This window comes from Takifugu rubripes, chromosome 19, assembly GCF_901000725.2.
Source record: "Takifugu rubripes chromosome 19, fTakRub1.2, whole genome shotgun sequence".
Taxonomy (NCBI): domain Eukaryota; kingdom Metazoa; phylum Chordata; class Actinopteri; order Tetraodontiformes; family Tetraodontidae; genus Takifugu; species Takifugu rubripes.
In genome coordinates, this window is record NC_042303.1 from 8,711,483 (window position 1) to 8,732,222 (window position 20,740).

The following is a 20,740-nucleotide window of genomic DNA, read 5'->3' on the forward strand; positions in this document are numbered from 1 at the left end:
GAAAAGTCTGCAAGTCACATGACAGGAAGTTGCATTTAAATCACTGTAACTCACATGAACTCTGCAAGCACTATAGTTTTTATGTAAAACATGTCAAATCCAGAAACTGCTGTACTCTTCATTATCTACATGCGTCCTGGCCTGGATATTTCAGGGTGGAGGAACCGGAAGAAGCTGTGAAAAATACATGTCCATGACAATTACTCGAGGTGACGGCGACTCACTAAACTCACTGTTGGCTGCTCATTCAGACATATTCAGAGTGCTCTGTCAATGTATGTTATAGGAGTTTATCAGTACAAATTAGCGAATTATAAAAATTCGTACAAAGTAATTTATTACATAAAACACTAAGTTTCTGCTTGCATTTTAACAAAATTAGTTTCCAGTCTTCCGTTGTGCACGTGATCACGCCGCACGGAGAATTTGAATATGAAGCACGCTGCTTGTTGTGAGCATTAAAAGGACTCTAGGCTAAAGTATACAGGAACTTAATCCCATCTGTGAAAACATTCCTCACAAGGACACAGATTAAGCATGTAACTGCAGTTGGCAGGTATGACGATTCCCCCAAGTAACCCCCCCCCCCCCCTTGACGTTTTGATAAAGGAGGTTCCATTATGGTAAATTTACTTGTGTTAAAGTACAAAAAAAAATATTTTCCATAACCTCAAAATTGAATACTGACAGAACCAGACTACTTTTTGCTTAAGACAGAAAAGTAAAACCATCACACCTTTAGTAAAAACAAGGGAGAACAGTCTTTTTTTGTGTGTGGCTGTTTTTTTAAGGGGGGTTAGGTTTGACCTTATGCTGCTCCTTCTTTCCCCCTGTAGGAAGCAGTCCTCACACCCCCGTTTACAGTACGGCACATTTACTGCTCTTCTTCCCTCGTCTGGCCTGTAGTGCAGCCCTGGTCGCCATCTCGAACACTTCTCTCACACCGTCCTTCGTCTTTGCAGAGCACTCCATGTATCCAAAGGCACTGATCCGGTTCGCCATGTCCCGCCCATCCTCTGGTTTCACTGGTTCCTGATTAAAAAAAAGTGGTGGAAGAGAGTTTAGAGGCACATTTTCATCCCCCCAAGAGAGATTCTCTCTGGTTTGAAATAATTACCTGCTTCATTTTTGCAAGCTCCCTCCGGGTGTGCTCGTCGTTACGCAGGTCCTTTTTGTTCCCCACCAGGATGATGGGAACATTGGGACAGAAGTGTTTGACCTCAGGAGTCCACTTCTCAGGAATGTTCTCTGATGGAGGCAAAAGATACGACAGCATCGGCTACGGCCCCTTAGCGACACGCAGGCTCACCACGTCTTTCATGCTAGTAAATCCTAAACAACAAGCCTTCAAACGGTCAAGTCGTGTTTCCATTTACCGAGACTGTCGGGGCTGTCAATGGAGAAGCACATGAGGATGACATCGGTGTCAGGATAAGACAGTGGGCGCAGTCTGTCGTAGTCCTCTTGTCCTGCTGTATCCCAGAGAGCCAGCTCCACCTACCACGTCACCAAAATGAAACATTCTTACATGGACACAATAGTAACGGGTCTTCTACACAATCAGAAGGAGACTTTTGAGCTACACTATAAAGAGTAAATAAAAATGTACAGGGACACTTTTCATTGTGAGAAACATTTTGGTAATACACATACCAACACTATAAAAAAATAAATAAATAACAGTATGCTGAGCTGTACACCTGGAAAAAAGGTCTACTTTTCCCAGGGTTGCTGTGACTGCTGAGTTGACCTGGATAATGAGCTCTTTCATAGGCACAAACATACATAAGCTCAGATCAGATGCAAAAAAGAAACCCCAAAAACAGAATTCTGATGCAATAAGATGCTATCGGGCTGATTGAAAACTGTGATAAGAAGAATAGCATTAGTACCTGCTTGCTGTCGACTTCAATGTCTGCGACGTAGTTCTCGAACACCGTGGGGACGTAGACCTCTGGGAACTGGTCCTTGCTGAACACGATCAGCAGGCAGGTCTTCCCGCAGGCTCCGTCTCCCACTATGACCAGCTTTTTCCTGATCGCGGCCATGGCTGCAGACAAGAAGCAGATTTAAGACCAAAGGGGACTGAGGTTCAGGCGCTGCAGACATTTTATCCATGTCTAAAGAGGAACGCTGCAAAGCCAAACCCGACCCTGCGCCCGGTGCTCCTCAGCTGTGTTGACAAAGCGCCCGCACACAGCCACCGAGGACCAACCTACAACTTTTACGAAAAAAATCTAAATCTACAGGGCGAGTGTCCATAAGTGGAGGGTTAGGAGCAAAGCACACGAGGTTAAAAGTCTCCGCTTCTGACTTCTCTTGAGGTCAGACGAGGAACCTTTTTTCCATCACGTTACATTTCCGCTTCGGTGTATGTGACCCATCCCGGTCAGGCTTCAGCTCGCCGTCACTAATAATCAACTTTACGGTGGTCGCTGGCCTTCAATCGGCTAAATTCACCCGGAAACCAACACACTACAGGAGGGACGCGTCTTTACTCTATTTAGAGAGGGAGCTGTTTACAAAAGACTCCCTGCTAGCTACCGCAGCTAACCCAGTAGCGTTAGCCGGATGTGAACTAGTGCGTTCGATTTTCACATTTATAGGATTGTTTCACCGTGGCGCGGTCTAAATATGTAGTATTAACAATCCATAAGCAACAACAATATTTCCTCCTACCCACCGACCTGAATCCTGTTTTTCTAATCCTTAAGCGAGAAACCAGTAGGGCTACTGTAGGTATTCAGGCTCGGGTTAACGGAAACCAGTGCGACTCCAGGACCGTTAGCCGGACGGCTAACACCGAGCTAAATGTCGGGTGGAAAGTGGTGCCCGGAGCCCGCAGAGGCACAAAAATGTCGCCGCGATAACAACCGGCAGAGCTTCGCCGGTGAAACGTTGCCCGAGGATGGGACAGACTTACCGAACGAGTGGTTGAAAATATATCCAATTGATTTTCAAGCGGTGCTTTGTTGGCCTCTGTCGCTCCTCCCTGACTGCGCTGGACAGACTGGGGGATTAGCAGGAGGGAAGTGGGGGGGTGGAGGTGGTGGTGGAGGGGTGGAGATGGTGGGGGGGGGGGGGGAGACACTGGTGCTACAACGTTTACATTTGTAAAAAAATTATTTGGTCATAAAGTGATGCATGGGAATCTTTCAGCGCTCTGAATACTTACAAATGTGAGCAGGAAACGGATGCAAAACAGATTTTCCACCAGACCGCCAGATTAAAATGGATGGCGCTGTTTCAATTGAAAAAAAAGAAACAACTTAAATTTCAATATTTAATTTGGAAAAATGAACATATACTTTCGAAATCATACCTCAAATCTTTAAAATGCAGAAAAATAGAAAGTAAATGGCAAAAAAACCCTCCAGAAAAGCAGAAAATATGATGGCACAGTAGGAACCAACACTGAAAAGGCCATTTCAAGACACACATTACATACAGCAACTAGTTGATCACAAACTGATCTCACTGCACGTGGCCCCCATGCAGATAGAGACCCTCATATATGAAACGGGTAGTCCTGCAGGTAGCGCAGCAGGAGCTTTGGGAGCGGCAGCTGGTCGGGGCAGCTGGCGTGTCTGTTGATGGCGAGGCGCGTCAGGTGCCTTAAAGAGGGGAACCCCCCTGGTTTGTGCAGGGGGAACATCAGCTTCAGGGGCACGTCGCAGCCCCGAGCCGCGTCCCCAGACGGGTCAGGCTTCGCCCTTTGGTACATGTCGCTGTGTGTGTGGCTCTGGGGCACGTGGCCCAATGTCATGTAATGTTGCACGAGGCTGACGACGTCTGGGAAGGTCTGCGTGCGCAGTTGCCCGGCAGCGATGGAGTCCAGCCAGAAGGAGCCCCTGCTGTACTCAATACGCACGCTGGTGGGGCCGCAGCACGTCTTCACTGACAGGGTCAGCATGTGTTTGGGGTGATTGCTGTCCCTCATGAGGAACGTCCCCTCAGATTTCCTCAGGAGAGCTTCCTGAGCATCACTCACAGACGTGGGACCCCAATACCAGCCTGCAAACAGGCGGGAAGTGTGGGCGTCAGTAACTACAGCTGTTTCTATTTTCACCAGGAGAGGCTTGATGCTGATACCTGAGGTTTCCAGATACCGGAAGGTGGCGGTGATGCTGCGGTAGTCCTCTGATGGGCCCCAGGCTGCGGGAGGGGCGGGAGGGCAGCACGACCCTTTGTCCTTCTCCTGGCGGAACAGTGACATCGCCCGGGCAACCATTGCTGACTGACAGCAACCCTGGTGATTATAGTACAACAATAACATGAGACATCCGTTCAGATATTTTGTCGACAAATTGTCAGTATGTTTATTTTTGCCCATTTCTGTTAATAAATCCTGAATAAAATACTCAAAAAAAGGGGGGAAGCAGTGGTGGATCATAGCCGTGTTAAATCTTTGATAGCAGAGCAGGCAAAATAAAAGTTGATAGATGGCAAAAGTTCTCCAGAACCAGAAAAAAACAGCCATTTGCATTGGGTTTAAAGCAAGACTGTTGTTTACTACCCACCAAACAAATTAAGACATCATTTACTGCTTTAAGCACTTTGATTTTTCCCTCTTTTTTTAATAATCAAAGAAAAAGACGTAGAGCCACCAAGAGTTGTGACTCTGGCAACAAGAGCAAATCCGAACAAATATGCTAAGGAAAAAAGTATCATTTAAATTGATCAATTCAATCTTCCTCACCCAACCTCAACGGTGTAACTTTCCAACAGAGGACAAAACTGGGAAAAATCAAAATCCACAAACAAGTCGCAAATGAGGTTTTCAGTGAAGGTCTGGGAATAAAACAGCTGATACACGATAAATTCATGAAATGCAAAATGTTTGATAAAGCTTTAGGGGAAATAACGGAGCATTCAGTTGGTAATTCTTACCTTCAAATGGGAGAAATCATAGAGGTCCTGAGCTTAAATGGAGAGCCTGGTAACGTCCCGGTTCTCTGACACTCTTCACAATCACGAGTGGGGCTGAAAAAAGAAATGTGCTGAACATCAGCAGAGGGTGAGATCTTTTCTGCGGTTTAACTGCGAAACACGGAACACTTTGAAAGGCGGCCACTTCCACGAACCTGCTTCCAAGAAAGATTTTGCTTTTCAGCGCGCGCAGGACGGATCGCCGTGGTTACATTTACAACACGTACTACTTCTTGTTGGATTTTCAAAATATAAGCTGCTATTTGGACAATAACGATATTGACGCATTTAGAGCCGCTTTAAACTTCATTAATCATTTAATTAATATTAGTTATGTGGTTCAGATTTTGATTTTTACTGGTAACCTATTAAATAATCGATATTTTACAACATAATTAATTCCAAATATACCATAATCTTTTATGTTGAAAGTAAACGCGGTACTTCTGGTAACATTTTTATTAACATTGAATACCTTGACACGCACTGTTTAATGGCTTATTTCTTGCGTTTACACTGTGAGTGCACTATTTTGGGAACATATAGTTTTGAAAAAACATCAACTTGAAATGATTTTGTCTACAAATAAAATGGAAAGATATTCACAAGCTGTAAATTAGCTCTGAATTACGCAATGACCTATACTAGCCGCATGACACATGCTCCCAAGCACACCTTAAATAAAATGCATGGGCAAATGCTAGAAAACCAAGAAATTCCTTCTGTAGGACCCTGTGAACCTGCAGTTGAGAGGATGAGTTTTGCTTCAGTTCATTTAGAGGACTAAAGAAAGCAAACTGTAAAGAACCATGGCAGCAGCTTTGGCCTCTTATGGGATATTCAGAATATAGGGTAATCCCTGCTTATGCTTATTCACATTTTATAACTATTTCCACTGACAATGAAGAGTTAAGTATTAGAGATATGAAAATAAACATCTATGGTTTCTTTGTAATTCTCTGTAATTACAGAACAAACAAGAGAAGGAAGATATGGCCAACAATGGGCTATGTGAGCTTGGACCATCAATGATAAATGGAATATGAAATGTAAGAAGAACTAGAAACCTTTAAAGCCCTTTAATAATCCAGTTTACAGTTCCAAGTTCTAAAATAGCTCCAGCCACATGTTTGATAATGGATCTTTATTACAGTAGAAATGGATTTAGCAGCACATGGTTTTAAAAATCCAAAATCATTGGGGCAAGGAGTGAAGCCATTTTGGACCCCCCCCAGCACTCTATTTGCCACAAAACAGTGACGCTTTGTCTGTTCTCACTAAAAAAAAAAACCTAATTGATGGGAAATCTGTGTCCAAATTCCACATTCTTGTGTACTGACCGGTCGGTCTGCAGGTAAAAACATAAACGATAAGACAATCAACTAACACATTTCTTCATATGTGTCATGGTTTTATTTTTTTCTCATGTGCATTCCCGTGCGTTGTGCCTAACTCTCCTCTCCATTCTCTCCACCACCCTTGATGCTGTGTTTGTTGCCCCTCTTCCCTCCTGATCCACGGGGCTTGGAGAAGGCCTGCTTTAAGGTGTGGTCCATTGGGTGGACCTCCTCGTACAGGAATTCCTCTGTCAGGCCGTCGCCACTGTCTATCTCCATCTGTGAACAGGACGTCCCATCAACAACCTGTAGAGCTGAATCACTTAGAGCAATGAAGGGTGAGCTGATCTTGCATGTTGACCTTTTTGGTGACCTCTAGCTGGTAGTCTCTCTCCACCTCATCCAGTAACCTGTTCTTGCAGCTGCTGTACAGCATCCGCTCTTTAATGCTACAGGTGTAACCGGGCATCGAATAAATGAACACTGGAGGGGAAGCAGACGTCACCATACTGTATAAAAGCAGCTGAAACGTACCAGACCCAATATAACGCATGTCGTTGGAGTCACCTTTAGTGATATCCGAACACCTATAAACTATAAATAAACATATTACCCACTTTTGCATAGCAGTTGTAGTAACATAAGTAATTTGTTTGTCAAATAAAAAGACTTATAATGTTTTTGGTCTGCAACCCTGAAATATCCATCAATCTACCTGTAAACTGCTGAGCCCTGTTTCCCTGATCAGTCACTCTGCCAGTACTGGGCAGGTCAAAATATGCATTTGAATGCACTATATATCATTACCTATGCCTGCAGGTTTGTGGGGTTCCATCTCAGCATTGTTTGGGCAGAATTACAGAACCAAAACCAGGATGTGTTTGTTATGAGGTGACAGTGATAACACTCTAGATAGAAAGAGCAGCGAGCACAAAGTCAGTGCACAGAATTTACAAGGACGTGATGTTATAGAAGATTGAGAATGTAGTGCTAAAAAGGACCTTAAAATAAGTAAATGGACTACTTCAGTCACAAAGAAAAATGAGAACTAAAGCAAGAACTTCAACAATCTCCTCAGAGCTCAGAAATCTATTTGAGAGAGTGAAAAGAAATGAAGACCGTAAGAGTGAATACACTGAAAGCAACAGCACACATTCTGACAGTGTGTATGCTATATTGTTGCAGCTAGCTGCAGTTGTATCACTACAGTGAGCTGCAGTACTGACCCAGTGCCTCCTGCAGCTGGCCCTGGTAGGAATGTTTGAAGATGAAGAAGTGGTATCTGGGAGAATCTTTGGGAATCCTACAGGGAAGTTCCTGCGTCTCTGTAGGTGTGGTGTGAACCAGTTCAATGGTCTCTCTCTCTACGTCCAGCTTCTGTAACATCGTGCGCATCTCTGTTTTTTCCACTGATTTATTTTGCTGCTTTGTTTACGGGATATGCGTTCATGTGTGCAATTGGGTTTTTCTGTGCCTGCTCACCAGCTGTATGTAGTTGATGCGTTTCTGTTTGAGTTGCTGCAGAGCTCGTTTGGCCTCTTCTTGCAGTGGGAATGCAAGACCTTGGAGAGTCTGTGCACGCTTGTCCAAGCCAAACTCCATGGGGACCTGCCAGACATAAAGGTCAAAGGGGAAAATAGGAAGGGCCAATATGGGAAAAGCTAAATGCCAGCAAATCAGATGGCTCCAAACCCGCGCTCGTGCCGTCGGGGTCCCGATTCGTCTACGGTCGTCCTGAGAACGTCAGAGAAAGTTAAAAAAAAAAAACTTGTCTCCAGCAACACACAGTTGGTTTAAAACTAAAAATAAAAGGGACATACCCGCACAACTTTATCCTGCAGAAACCAGAGAAGGAAACACACTCAGATCACAGCATTCATCCATCAGAGCTGGCTGATTTGATTCAGCTTTACCTCTGTCACTTTAACCTGTTGCAGTTCCTGTTCGGCCAGTGAGATCGGAGCTGGGGAGGAGCAGGACGACATGTGTCGCAGGTATCCTTGAAAGCAAAGGTCATCCTGGGCACACAGACAGAAATCTACTTGGTCCTCTTGAGTTAGACAATTACTAATCAGGGACAAAGGGTTTAACCAACCTCCACAGTTCCAAAAATTTCATCTTTAATGTGACCTCCTCCGAACTCTTTCTTCAGTGTGGCTCGAGTGGCTGCATACACCATTTTCTGCCTCACCTAAAGTGTCAAACAACACAGGGGCCGATTTAATCAGCACTGCCGGGTGGAATTATGCAACACTGGTGTCACTGAGTAAAGGCATCATGCAATCCAGTGCTGTGCAGGGTCACCACAAACAATATAAATCAGGCAACTATAATTGTTGGCCATACAGGTGACTGGTCAGGTGACCAGGCGAGGAAGATCCACTCGTATCCCTGAGGGTTTTTGGAGTCCAGGCGGTAGAGGATGTAGCAGGGTTCCTGAGGTGTGAGCAGAGGAAGCAGGAACGCATCGTAATCCTTGTCCCAGCTCTGCTCTGGTTCTCTGTACCAGTCCAGCACCAACTCCTCTGCAGAGAGAAACGCACAGCGGCTCAGCTCTGCCCAGCCTTTTGAACACGTCCAATCTTTAGCTTCCTTTTACCGTTCTTGATGATGATCTTCACTATCCTAACGTCACCTCCCTTCACCTGAGTTAGGAAGTCTTTGAGTTGAGGTGTTGCTGAGGCAACCAGATATAAAGCAGAAAAGTCAAAACTGAGGATGAGGAAGTGGAGAAGATGCCAGGCTGTATGAACCCGAGACTACACTTCAGGGAGACAATTTGATCCACTGACAGACAGTGACACCATCACCCACAATCCTTCATAAGAAGAGGCTTTGGGAGTTGGGGTGGGGGTGGTGGGGGCTAAACAAACCCAACCTTCAGCAATATTCAACCCCGGGAATTCCAATGTGGTCCAGAAAACCCGATTCAGGTAATTGTTGAGTCTATCCCTTGCTGTCACCATGGTTACCAAACACAGCAGACTCATGAATGTTGTACGACCAGGTTAGAAAGGTGAGAGGTGCTCTTCTGCCAATCTGAACGCTTACATTGAACGCATACTGAATACAATGAGACTAACATTTCAAATTAGCCATATAGGTGTTATTACCAGTGTCTTCCTCTTTATGTTTTGCATTATGTAATAAAATGGTTGCAAGTACCGTCAGTCAGTTTATGATGAATTATTACTCAATGAAACACTCACAAGTTTTAAAGGAAACAGGATATCAATCTGAATTATGAGGGGACTCAGGTCAACATCACTCTTCAACAAAGATCTTACCATTTATTCCAGTTTGGTGGGACATCTTTTGGCAGACACGTCGCTCCTCTCATGCAAGAACGTCCGGGTGTGGGTCTCCGCGTCTTCGTTCCTTCACGCTCAGTATAGGTGGCCTCTAGACTGATGGACCCGCACGCACCAGTGACACAAACGCCTCAGGAGGGTGACTCGGGAGGATCTTAACACCTGAAACACAATCTGCGGAACTGCGGCCGATGAGTAATAACTCGCCTGACAGGGGATACGCCACCCCGACCACTGATCTCTTTACGTATCGATGACCGCAACATTTAAAGAGTGTTGCTGGAGGGGTGGGGGGAGGGGGGAGGATGGGCATCTCCCGGGTTGGATACTGTCCCTGCAAGCGTGTGAGAGGGAATCCATCGCTTAGGACATCAGGGGACAAATGCTGTGCTCTGATACTGTCTGTGACATTTTTTTTGTTGGTTGTCAGAACGGCTGAACAGCCGAGGCTCAAATTCCAGCCACAGAAATGTGACACTGAGTAAGAATTCTTCTTGCAACATGACTTTTATGCGTTTTGCAGTTTTGGCCGGGTGGGCATTGCTGCATTAAAGCTTTATTTCCTCAAAGTGGCGTGAGACGATTTTGTCTGTCCTGGAGGAGCAGGTTGAACAACTAGGATTAAATCAGCAGCGTGTGTTTGCATCAAACAAGAAGGAGGGGTATGTTTAGGTGAAATCCTTTAACGTGCATCACAAACGCTTCGACTCTCAGCCTCCCGTCTTCACCCGCATCTCCTCAAACACTTGGCTGGAGGTACTGTAGGTAACAGGGAGATAAGGGTGCACCTGTGAGGTTACCTGCGATGGCGTCATTCATTATTCACTCGGCGTTGCGTACACAGCCCCGGCGTCTATACATTATTCAATACCCCCCCACCCCTTCCCATACCACAAACATCATAAAGATTAAAAAATAAAGACTCATTAATCAGTTGCATCACTTGAGGGAAATTTGTGTTTTTAATCTTTAATCTTAGTATTCCTGCTGCCTGAGGAGTCTGACAGACTCTGGTTTTTCCTGAACTACATTTAATTTGCAAATTAAGCTTTTTAAAAGGATGTTGAGCCCCCCTCAGCTGACACGAAACAACTACGTCAAGAAACGTTTAAACTATCATATAAAAACATTTATTAGATATTGCTGAAATAAAAAGATACATTCTTATAAAATACAAATTAGATGCCGAATAAGAACAAAACAAATGATATAAAAACACCCATAGCAGCATCACTACATAAACTGTTTAAATATGTATAAAATGATAAACATCAAAATTTGATCATACAGTATGAGCAGCAACACAATGGTATTGTCAGACTGTGACTTTAAAGACTTTAGCACCAGCACATTTCAAAACAGGAGGTCACATCTGTGAGTCATCAAACCACGGGAGCCAAAAGGTCTGTCAGAGGAAGAGACGATGAATGAGCATCAGTTCAAAAAATTTTGCCAGGCAGGTGCAGATGAAGTGTGAACTCACCGTGGAGGTACACGCACTGACAAATGTCATGTATCTGGGGTTAAACTGAAGACTGCTGATAGGTCCTGGATGTTTGCCATCCAGCACAGCCACCTTCATCCCATTCTCGGTGCTCCAGACATGGACTCTCCCATCCTCTGAGCCTGCACAACAAGAGGCATTCAAACTCAAATCTTACAGAAATGAACAAATCCAGTAAAGCTGAGTAATCGCGCTCACCGATCATGACAAACTGCGAGTCGGGAGTGAAGCACGCCTCCAGGGACAACCTTTTACTATTGTTATAGCCCTACAATTAAGTTAAGACATGAAAAAACTAATTAGAAGTCAAACTAGGTGACATTTGTCTGTCAGTCTGCGAATGTCTTACAGAAAAAGTGTGAAGAACGGCGCCACTGAAAGCGCTCAGAACCCGAATCTCCCCTCCATTGGTGGAAATGAGAATCTGTTTCCCATCGTTGCTGAATGTGATTCTGGTCCAGTCACAAACACGAGTAAATTTTGTCTCAAAGTGGGCAAATGGACCCTTTCACAAATAGACCAAACATATCAATTAAAATGTTAAAAAAAGATTTATTCATGTGTATACAATAGTCATTTACATTTTACCTTATCATAAGCACGAAGGTCGTACAGGTCAACAGCATTTGACTCCACTCCAGCAGCAAATATCAGTCCTTCAGGGTCAAAGGAACAGATGGGTTTACCCTGTGTACTGGTCAGACCCTAAAAAACACAGCCGGTAGCTGAGGTTACCTCAATGTAAAAAAAAGGCCCCAATTTAATGTACTAAATAATGCAGAGGCAGCAGAATTTTCACATTTGAAACAAACGCCTACTGGAACCTGTGTCGTTTTACTGAGCGTTGCAGAATACTTACTTGGCAGTTTTGAGAGCGCAAGTCCCAAAACCGAACAGTCATATCAAAGGAGCTTGATAAAAATGTTGCATCTACTGGTGACATGGAGAGAGCAGTCACACTGGACGACACACATACACACACACACACACACACACACAAATTGTAAATTGTTTATTATTAAAAAGCACAAATGAGACACTGTCCACCAATTGCCATGGATCCGTAGTTTGAAAGTTACTGTATTTTGTATCTGTTTTGGGATGGGATTTATCAAAAATATTGTTCAGGAATGCATTTTAAGAACATTTTGTTGTGTTTAAATGAATATGAACAGTAATTTGTGACTCACCTTGCAGTGTGACCAGGGAAATACCTGATGTACTTGTTGTCAGTGAGTGACAAATATCGTATGGTATCTACAAAAACAGTCACAATGATTTAACTTGGATTATCATGTCATTGACTGAACAGGAGCTGTGCTGATTACCATCCAGTTTATTAGAGCTGTAGACAACGGTCTCAAGGTCTCCATGAGGATAACGGATAAGATCTACTCCATACTTCTTGCTGAAGAGGGTCCCCGTAGGTCTGAAAAGGGGGCAATATCTATCAGCCATTCCTCTCATTACAGAAAATGTCTACATTGAAAAGTGGGTGTGAAAAATACTTGCATCTTCCTAAATGATTTTAACTGATTTTATGACCAACCACTTACTTTCCTTCCAGGAGGTCATACAGCACGATGCAGTCGTCCTCGCTGCTTGTTACTGCATTTTCGCCATTCTGGCTAAAATCTACACAGTTGACTTTACTTAAATTTTTACGATATGTTCTGGCAACCCTAAAACTTCGCAACACGCCATCAGTGAGCTTCATGTCTGCAACGATGTTTTTCATGCAAAATGGGCCGTATTAATGCTCATTTGGGCGAACAATGAATTGCTAACATAATGCAATCAACCAGTGCATTTATACTCGCATGTTTTTACAACAGTAAAAGCAACAACAAAGCAAAACAATAATCAGCAAAATGAAAAAACAGCGGTGCCGGCGAACGCACAATAACGACTAGCTTTATATCACCACCACATACTGCATTGGTGGTGCTCTCCGGGTTAAACGTTGCATTCATTGGTTTATGCAAATCGCACTATCTCGGAGAGGGAAACGAACATACCTTTTTTCAGAAAACGGATATTACGACAACCTGCCACCGGAAATGATTACGACATCGTTGCAAGACTGATAATTTTGCGTTTACGTTGTTTAAACGGAAATAAATAGTTGACGTCACAGCAAGTGCTAATGCTATTCAATCCGGGAGCTAGATTTTAGAAAAACATATTTAACATCATTTCAACATTGGTCAGTTTAAAAATACGATGTGATGGGTGCCTTTATTTTGAAAGTTGCGTGCCGGGATGTAGTTCCGGGGTGAACATGCCTTCTCTCAGTGCGAATGTCAACCTATGTAAACTGTAAAACCAAATGGAAATATGAACCCCTGTGGAAGAACTGCGTGTAATTTTAACGACTGGAGACAAAGAGTGACCACCGTCTTCTCTCGCACTGCAACACGAGGAAAGTGTCGACGGTGTCCGTGGGCACAATCGTGCCAAAAACGTAGCCAGACTACCGACGCCAAACATGATCCAGTGTCAGAGAAATCCCGGTTGAGCGCGCTCGACCTGGCTCAGAAGATACGAGACAGTGCGACAAAAAAGGCGACACAACCTCCTTTATCAACCCAGCAGAAGAGGGTACTGGATATCAAACGATTCAGTACGCAGCTTCAAAACGTCCACCCCAACGTGCTGGCCAAGCACCTCCACAGAAGCGTGTTGTACCAGGACAACGACGTGGTTGTCATCAACAAACCTTATGGAGTTCCTGTCCGAGGTACGCAATGTATACATTTTCATCAGATGAATACCACCTGCGCCATCAGGTATATGCTGCATATGTTGTACATTTATTGTTGCTGTTTCAGATGACACCGGGGTCACATCCATCAGCTCTGTGCTTCCTGTTCTCTCCAAAATGATGACTGGGAATAAGATCAAGTCTGATTTTAATCTACTGCCCTGTCTAAGACTAGAGAAGGAAGCATCAGGTGCTCTCCTGCTGGCCAAGAGGGCAGAAGTAGTGGAACGTCTGCTCGACCTTCAAAGAAATCACCAAGTAGAGATGACATACTGGTATGGTTTGATATGAAAAATAGCAATTGTGCTCCCATCATCTCAGACAATAATATTAATAAAAATTGAATAAATGATCATACAGTATAATATCTTCCTCAGGGTCATCACAGTTGGCGTACCTGTCCCATCTGTAGGAATTATTGACATTCCCATCATAGAGAGAGAGGTCACTGGCCCTCAGCCGCACTATAAGGTGCAACTCTTCTTCTGTGGTTTTGATGTTTTCAGGGACCAGTAACTCCATGTTGAGGTCCACAAAAGTGATTTTTCTCTGTAATTTACAGTATGTTTTAGCCAAATTGATTAGGTTAGTTGACCATGGTATAACAGTAGGACTGTCCAAATCCATTTGTCCTTTTGTAACCTTCACATATTTTGATTTCAGATGGCTCTAAGTCCTCTTTTCAAAATGAATGACTCAGGTGACGGCTTGACCAAAATCCGTGCCCATCGGCAGGCACATCCCGCAGTCACCAAGTACAAAGTTTTGGACAGCAGCAGTGGCTGCAGTCTTGTCGAACTTCAGCCTTGTACTGGTAAGAGTTAAATCCTTTTTGGGATCATTTAAAAAAGGAAATAAAGTACAATATGTTTTGTTTGTTTTTAAAGCTCAGTTGCATTGTTTGTCATGTTTATAGGAGTGAAACATCAAATGAGGGTTCATATGGCATTTGGGCTGACATGCCCCATCCTGGGTGATCACAAATATTCCCACTGGAACAAACTGGCACCCCAGGTAACACAGTACACACGTAGCCTCATTCATAGTACGTCTACAATACTGACATGGTTTTCTGTTGGTGTTTTTACTGCATGATGGTAAGATGTTTATAGAACACAAAGTGAAAGTAGGTGTTGTCTTCTCAGTTTCATGTTTTATTATTCAGATTTTTTTAGGCTGAAATTCCTAGTTTCAGAGCTATTTGTAAAGATTTTGCTCATCCAATTCATAGGCTATTAATGGGACACTTTGGGGAAAAAAAATCCCTTTCCAGAAATCATAACCTAGTTCCTAGAGATAATCCACAGTTTGTGAGAATTTCTATTATAGAATTTAGAATTTAATAGAAGTTAATTCTTACTTGGTTAGCTAGTGTCTGATGGATGTGAGCATCTTCATAGAAGAAAAACAAACATTATTTTGTGAAATCTCAATACTTCAAATCTGTGGATGAGCAGGAGCAACCAGGTCATGATGTCTAAACAGATTTTCTGCAGTATGGATTTTAGTGACCAGGCATTCTTGATTCCGATGCACAGAAATTACCGGAACGCGTGCTGAAGAAGCTCGGACTGGAGCAGAGCAAGAGCCGCCATCTCCCGCTTCATCTGTTCGCGCGGCGGCTGACGCTGCCGGGAGTCAACCAGGCCAACGTCAGCGTTTCCTGTCCCGCGCCCAAATACTTCACACAAACGTCCAACCTGCTGCAGCTGATGCTGCCCTTTAAGGAGGAGCGGCACTAAACACGCCTTCGCTTTTGTGTTGGTCTGAAAGATGTGTATGATTTCAAACAAAGGGAAAAGTAAAATGAGTACAGTAATGCAGTCAGACACAAAGATGATTTAGAAAGTACAGTCCTACATGGCACAGTTCTTATTTTAGTAATAAATGGAGCAAAATCGCAGCACAACTTGTTCCCCCCGTCTAGTTAATCGTTGTGTGCACATCATTGTATCGGGCACCACGAGGTTCTGAACGCACACGCGCCTCTGATCTAAAAACTTCTCAATACACAAAGCTGTCTTCAGCATACATCCAGATTAAAAATACTACAGGGATATGATGGCAAATATCCTACAACCTTGAGCATTGACCTGAGAAGAATGACTCCAGTATAGCACTTGGTTTTGAGGATACAAAAGGTTTTGTTCCCTCAGTGATCCACAAGTGTAAATTATGACATTTAAAAAAAAAAAACAGGCACAAGTTCTTCAGCTTTGAACATATTAATACTTAGATGATGATGATGATGATACACAAAGAAGTAGCTGTGGAGCGTGATCCCTGGAGAAGAGAAGTAAGATGTGGTTAAAGGTCTTTCAGGTTAAAGAGGGGGTGGGATAAATATTCTCACACTTCCTGACAAACGTTCACCACCTCTGGTGAACCGAGCGCCGCAGCAGCGGCGAGCCTCAATCTCCTGTGATGGTGCTTTCAAGGCTAGAGAAGCAAACAAAGGCAGGAGGAAGACCCTCTCACTGCAGGGGGAGGAACAAAAGCCAAGAGCAAATATTGTCATACACCCAGTGAGAGATCGTGATGGTAGTTTTATGGATTTCCATTGGCTGAGATGCTGAGGCAGTATGGATACTGCATAGTCTTGAAGTAAACATGTCAGGAGTCCAGCCAGTCCTCTCTAGTTTACTGGACCAGAGTGGATGATCTCCTGGATCTCTCGCACCGCGATGATGCGAGAGAGCATCTGCTCCACCTGCTGACTTGTGAGAGGCTGAGACGAGTACCACATGGGGCTGTTGGGCGCCACCACAGTCTCTGGCATCATGTAGTAAGCATCGTTGCGTCCCTTGATGCTTTGAGGGCTGGGGAAAGAAAAGGGGAGTTAATACTTAGAAATGTTTTGACTGGTGTATTAAAAACCCAAATTTCAACTGAGCTATATTTAGAAACAGACTCAGATTTGGCAATATAGCTCTTAGATTGGGCTTTCTGACAACATTAAATTGAAGCTACGGAGCGTTACTTGCCATTTAAAGAGATAATAGTCATAAAGTTTAATCGGGCAGCGAAGAGGATTTTCCAGATCTTCTGCCTGCTCATCATACATGTCATCCGTTCCTGAAACAGACCTGACAGTCAGCTAAATCCCACAAATAAGACTGGATCCCGGATCCCAACAACAGTGCATTTGGCACCTTTCTGTCCTGCGCCATGTTGACCTTTGAGGAGGCGGATGCTGGTGGTTTTGTCCTTGGCATTAGTGGGGTTCTTCCTTGTGTGCCTCAGGACCTTGGTGAAAGCTACTTTCAGGTGTTGCTCGGGGGTCGTCAACCGGAAATATCTGGGACAGAGATATACATTTGAGAAAAAATAAATAAACTGTGTCCTGTAAAACCCCTCTTTAGCAGGTTCGGGTCAGCCAGCACCGGCGTTGCTCACTTTGTATTGAAGTACATGAGGGTGGTGAGCAACGTGGCTGGAGAATGAGCACCCAGCTGTTTACACTCCCACAGCATCTCCTCTGTCACGTGACTGGGAATTATGTGCCCTGAGATGAAAACACACACAAGTTCACGGAACTGTTGTGTCCAAAAGGAAATGCTGAGTTTTCTCCTACCCATTGGGCTGACGCCGGGCTTCCACCCGTCTAGAATCTTGTGTAAGGACTCACAGAACGGAACGTAATAAGGATCAGCGAAGATGTCGTCCACACGTCCATTTTCGCTGAGATACTACGAACAGAAATACTCAGGTTAGCTCTTACAGGGCATTTTGAATGATGCGCGGTTCTAAATGGGCTGCTCACCTTTTGTATACACAAGAAAACATAATAGAGCACGTCTGACGAAAACGGCTGCTCATCTAAGCCCCGTGCCTCCTGCGTCATCAGGGAGAGACCCAGGTTCAGCTCCGCCACGGCGCTGGACACCAAGTCTTCTTGAAAACGCAGGGGCTGACGGCCTGGCGCGTTCAAAAGAGGGTGAAATGTTAGACGGGGACCAGCCGTCAGCGGAGTGGTGCGTTTTAAAGAATGTTAGGCGACTAACGTCCTATAGGAGCCAGCTTGGTATTCCCCTGCTGTTCCAGCTCCTCGTTTTTTCTCCTGGCCCACAAGCACCAGACCTCCAGGCCTTCCTCTGGCTTCAAACAGTCAGGAACCAGGATTTCTGCAGGTGGTTCAGCTTGAGCCTTCGCCTCTATGTGGCCCTGTCCAGGAATGAGGAAAACGTGTATTAAAATTAAACGCGTTATTATTTTACTGAACCTTCATCTCGACCCGTAGATCCAGGCTTTGAGGGGAAAACGTTCACACCTGCAGGTGGAGTTGCTGCCCCTGCTCGTCCTCCACCAAGGCTTGCTGCTGATTCGGGTCCCATATGTGCACAGATTGTGGAGTGTTGTAAGTCCCTCCAACAGTCTGCACTGCCACTGGGATGTGGATATTCCCGTTCATGAACTGTGCCGGGAACAGGGTCTGAACTACCTCTTCCTGCGCCCCCGTGGTCCCATGCTGATCTTCAGCTCTTGAAGAGGAGCAGGGGGATATTTTGTCTTTGCCGTTGGTGGTGGTAACCTGCAACGTGCTGTAGGTCTCCTGTGGTATAGTGATGTGCGTTACACCCTGCTGCTGTGGCGTGGAGTACACGGGGATGGTCCATGTTTCGCCGCCGGGACCTGTGATCGTGCCTGTAGTGCTGTACAACTGAGTGCTGTCCACGGTGAGCAAATCTGGCTGCAGGGACACATAACTCTGCTGCTGGCCTTGGGGAATGGCTAGAACTGTGGCCACCTGCTGGCCCTGTTGAATGGCATATGACACAGCCAGCGGGACGTCCACTTTGCGTTTCTTGGCAGGTTGGAGGACAGTAGCCAATCTCCTGTCTGCCTCCCCGAGAGAGTCTTGCTGCTGTGAAGGAGATGCGGCCTCTATGGTTTGGATTTGGATCTGCTGCCCCCCTGGTAACTGGATCTGCTGTCCACCCAGCAGCTGAATGTGCTGGCCCCCTGGCAGCTGAATGTGCTGCGACCCTTGTAACTGGATTTGTTGGCCATTTGTCAACTGGATTTGTTGCCCGCCAGCTACAGCCGCAACCAACTGCGCCTGGATCTGTGGGGAAAAACGGGGACGGTAACGAGTTAGCCAGTCCCAAAGGCGTGGCGGCCGAGTTCACTTGTTAAACCGTGTCCTGTACCTGCTGCTGCTGCTCTTCAGTGAGATCTTCCTGCTGGACAAACTGGACTGTTGAAATTCCCTGCAAGTCCTGCTGAGAAGTTGAGGCTACCTGAAGAACTTGTGCACCTGCTTGACCTTGGTCCTCAATCTGAACCTCAAAGGGAAAAAGCAAAAGCAAAGTGAACGCAGAGTCAAAGTGTAACAGCTGTTATATCATTTTAATAACAAATCCACAAAACTGAAAATATCTATAGCGGAATTTACTAGAATTTGTTTTAAATCAATGTACTATAGATTCGACAGCGACTTGAACAACCAACCTGCACTTGAAGCTGCTGTTCGGCCTCCTGCTGTGCAGACAGATGTGTTGAAATGTCAGTGGAGGTCACCTGTACCTAGGATCAAACGTTAAAGTTGCAGCGGATCAGGCACCAGTGGAAAATCCCGATAACGTCAGTTGCCATCAAACATCTCAAGGCTTCACTTACGGGACAAGCCAACTCAAGGAGGGAGCCGGCCACTTCAGTGCTGTCAGTGTAGATGCAGTTTGCACCTTGCTGCTGGTACACCATGGACGCACTGGTAGAAGTGGGAGTGACCGCTACTTCCTGCTGACTGAACTCCTGCAGCACCTCGGGGCCTTTGGCCAGGGACTCCAGGAACTCCTTCATCTTGTGCTGAGGTACAGTGCGCGCCTTTTGCCGCACATACTCATCAAAAGACACCACCCCGCTCTCCTGGTCATTCATTGTTAAGTGACCTACTGAGGGGGGAAAAAAACAGGGTTTTGAATGGTAGAAATAACAGAGGCCTACATTTCAAACATTTTTGTTTTTTGGAAAGATAACATATTGCTGGTGGGTAATTTCTGCATCTGCAAATGTACTAAGACCACATAATAGTCACATCTCTGCCAAGGCACTGATAGGTGCAAAACAGTGATCAAAAACGGGATAAATTGGACTCGTTCATAAGGACAATAACTGGCCAGTTAAGCTTTTAATGTATTGTAAGTTACAAGTCACCATTACAGCGGCACTATAATATTAACCCGCTAGATCTGTGTATATATAACTACCTAGCATGTCACCACTAGTTTACAGTATTTGCCAGTGTTATTACTAGCGTCTACGTGGTTAGCAATTAGCTTTATCATGTTAGCAATGTTTAATCTTGCCATAGCTCTTCTGCATATACAGTAATCGCTAACTGTAACAACTTTTAGCTCTAAAGTCAGCTAGTAATCATGTTAGGATTGGTATTTTGCTAAAAAGATATCGACAACCACAGTAATAGTAAAGCTTCTACAATAACACAGCGCTAGCTAATGGGTGTAGCAACGTTAGCTAGCTAGCTTAATGGCTCCGAATCCTGTCATGCTACCTTAAATAAAACGAAATCCTCTCCAGTCCGCCAAGGCACGTTGTTTAAAACTAAAAAAAAAAACGCCGATAAACGTCTACGAGCTACTACCAGCACGCCGGGTGCTCGACTACATAGTGTGTGCAGAAGCGGTGCAGTCCTGCAAACAATACTGTGATTAGTTGCGATAGAATTTTAACAGCAGCGACGTGGAGGTGAAGTCTGACGTGTGCCGTGTTGAGGGTGAGACCCAGGCAGGCTCCGACGCAGAACAAGTTTCCCCAGCTTCGGCGGACCGTGTACCCAATCGAATTCCGCTCGACGACCTCTGCTCACTCCGAACACACGCCTTTTCGAAGGAAAACACCATAAGAGTTTATCGGCGAGCGGCGGAATGACGGA

The 20,740-nt window shown here is 44.8% G+C and overlaps 5 protein-coding genes across 9 annotated transcripts; 1 reads left to right on the forward strand and 4 right to left on the reverse strand.

Annotated features, from left to right (window-relative positions):
• Positions 1–59: 59 nt before the first annotated feature.
• LOC101076147 (transforming protein RhoA) lies at positions 60–3,064 on the reverse strand. 2 transcript variants are annotated; one of them, XM_011613842.2, is made up of 5 exons: positions 2,688–2,834; positions 1,893–2,050; positions 1,377–1,497; positions 1,118–1,248; positions 60–1,032 (listed from the first exon to the last, which is right to left on the reverse strand). In XM_011613842.2, exons 2-5 carry the CDS (start codon positions 2,046–2,048, stop codon positions 859–861), a joined length of 582 nt encoding a protein of 193 aa, XP_011612144.1. In that variant the 5' UTR covers positions 2,049–2,050; positions 2,688–2,834; the 3' UTR covers positions 60–858. The 2 variants fall into 2 exon arrangements, with proteins under 2 accessions (XP_011612144.1, XP_003973278.1); XM_003973229.3 differs by lacking the exon at positions 2,688–2,834 and adding an exon at positions 2,924–3,064 and having other exon boundaries at positions 273–1,032.
• A 218-nt stretch (positions 3,065–3,282) lies between these two features.
• On the reverse strand, positions 3,283–4,974 carry socs8 (suppressor of cytokine signaling 8). Its single transcript, NM_001114158.1, is given in 3 exon segments — positions 3,283–4,014; positions 4,093–4,249; positions 4,891–4,974. Coding segments are annotated over 2 exon segments (645 nt in total). The 5' UTR covers positions 4,232–4,249; positions 4,891–4,974; the 3' UTR covers positions 3,283–3,508.
• Positions 4,975–5,993: 1,019 nt separating this feature from the next.
• On the reverse strand, positions 5,994–13,067 carry LOC105417822 (twinfilin-2). Of its 2 annotated transcripts, XM_029826542.1 has the most exons (17): positions 12,638–13,067; positions 12,410–12,510; positions 12,272–12,338; positions 11,941–12,040; positions 11,670–11,786; positions 11,431–11,586; positions 11,280–11,349; positions 11,061–11,203; positions 8,613–8,786; positions 8,362–8,457; positions 8,180–8,284; positions 8,087–8,101; positions 7,959–8,000; positions 7,749–7,874; positions 7,493–7,643; positions 6,628–6,749; positions 5,994–6,545 (listed from the first exon to the last, which is right to left on the reverse strand). In XM_029826542.1, exons 1-17 carry the CDS (start codon positions 12,817–12,819, stop codon positions 6,378–6,380), a joined length of 1,935 nt encoding a protein of 644 aa, XP_029682402.1. In that variant the 5' UTR covers positions 12,820–13,067; the 3' UTR covers positions 5,994–6,377. The 2 variants fall into 2 exon arrangements, with proteins under 2 accessions (XP_029682402.1, XP_029682401.1); XM_029826541.1 differs by lacking the exons at positions 11,061–11,203; positions 11,280–11,349; positions 11,431–11,586; ... (3 more) ...; positions 12,410–12,510; positions 12,638–13,067 and adding exons at positions 8,866–8,943; positions 9,554–9,811 and having other exon boundaries at positions 8,613–8,791.
• A 212-nt stretch (positions 13,068–13,279) lies between these two features.
• On the forward strand, positions 13,280–15,749 carry LOC101069088 (mitochondrial RNA pseudouridine synthase rpusd4-like). Its single transcript, XM_003973281.3, has 6 exons — positions 13,280–13,821; positions 13,913–14,120; positions 14,223–14,316; positions 14,509–14,659; positions 14,762–14,859; positions 15,384–15,749. Exons 1-6 carry the CDS (start codon positions 13,419–13,421, stop codon positions 15,585–15,587), a joined length of 1,158 nt encoding a protein of 385 aa, XP_003973330.1. The 5' UTR covers positions 13,280–13,418; the 3' UTR covers positions 15,588–15,749.
• Positions 15,703–20,720, reverse strand: LOC101069316 (glutamine-rich protein 1). Of its 3 annotated transcripts, none has more exons than XM_011613846.2 (12): positions 20,360–20,720; positions 19,465–19,736; positions 19,297–19,371; positions 18,996–19,130; positions 18,116–18,910; positions 17,850–18,009; positions 17,609–17,763; positions 17,420–17,534; positions 17,242–17,350; positions 16,998–17,143; positions 16,830–16,920; positions 15,703–16,664 (listed from the first exon to the last, which is right to left on the reverse strand). In XM_011613846.2, the coding sequence occupies exons 2-12, from the start codon at positions 19,723–19,725 to the stop codon at positions 16,481–16,483; spliced, it is 2,226 nt and encodes a 741-aa protein (XP_011612148.1). In that variant the 5' UTR covers positions 19,726–19,736; positions 20,360–20,720; the 3' UTR covers positions 15,703–16,480. The 3 variants fall into 3 exon arrangements, with proteins under 3 accessions (XP_011612148.1, XP_011612149.1, XP_011612147.1); XM_011613847.2 differs by having other exon boundaries at positions 18,996–19,124; positions 19,465–19,739; positions 20,360–20,719; XM_011613845.2 differs by having other exon boundaries at positions 19,465–19,739; positions 20,360–20,718.
• Between the last annotated feature and the right edge of the window lie 20 nt (positions 20,721–20,740).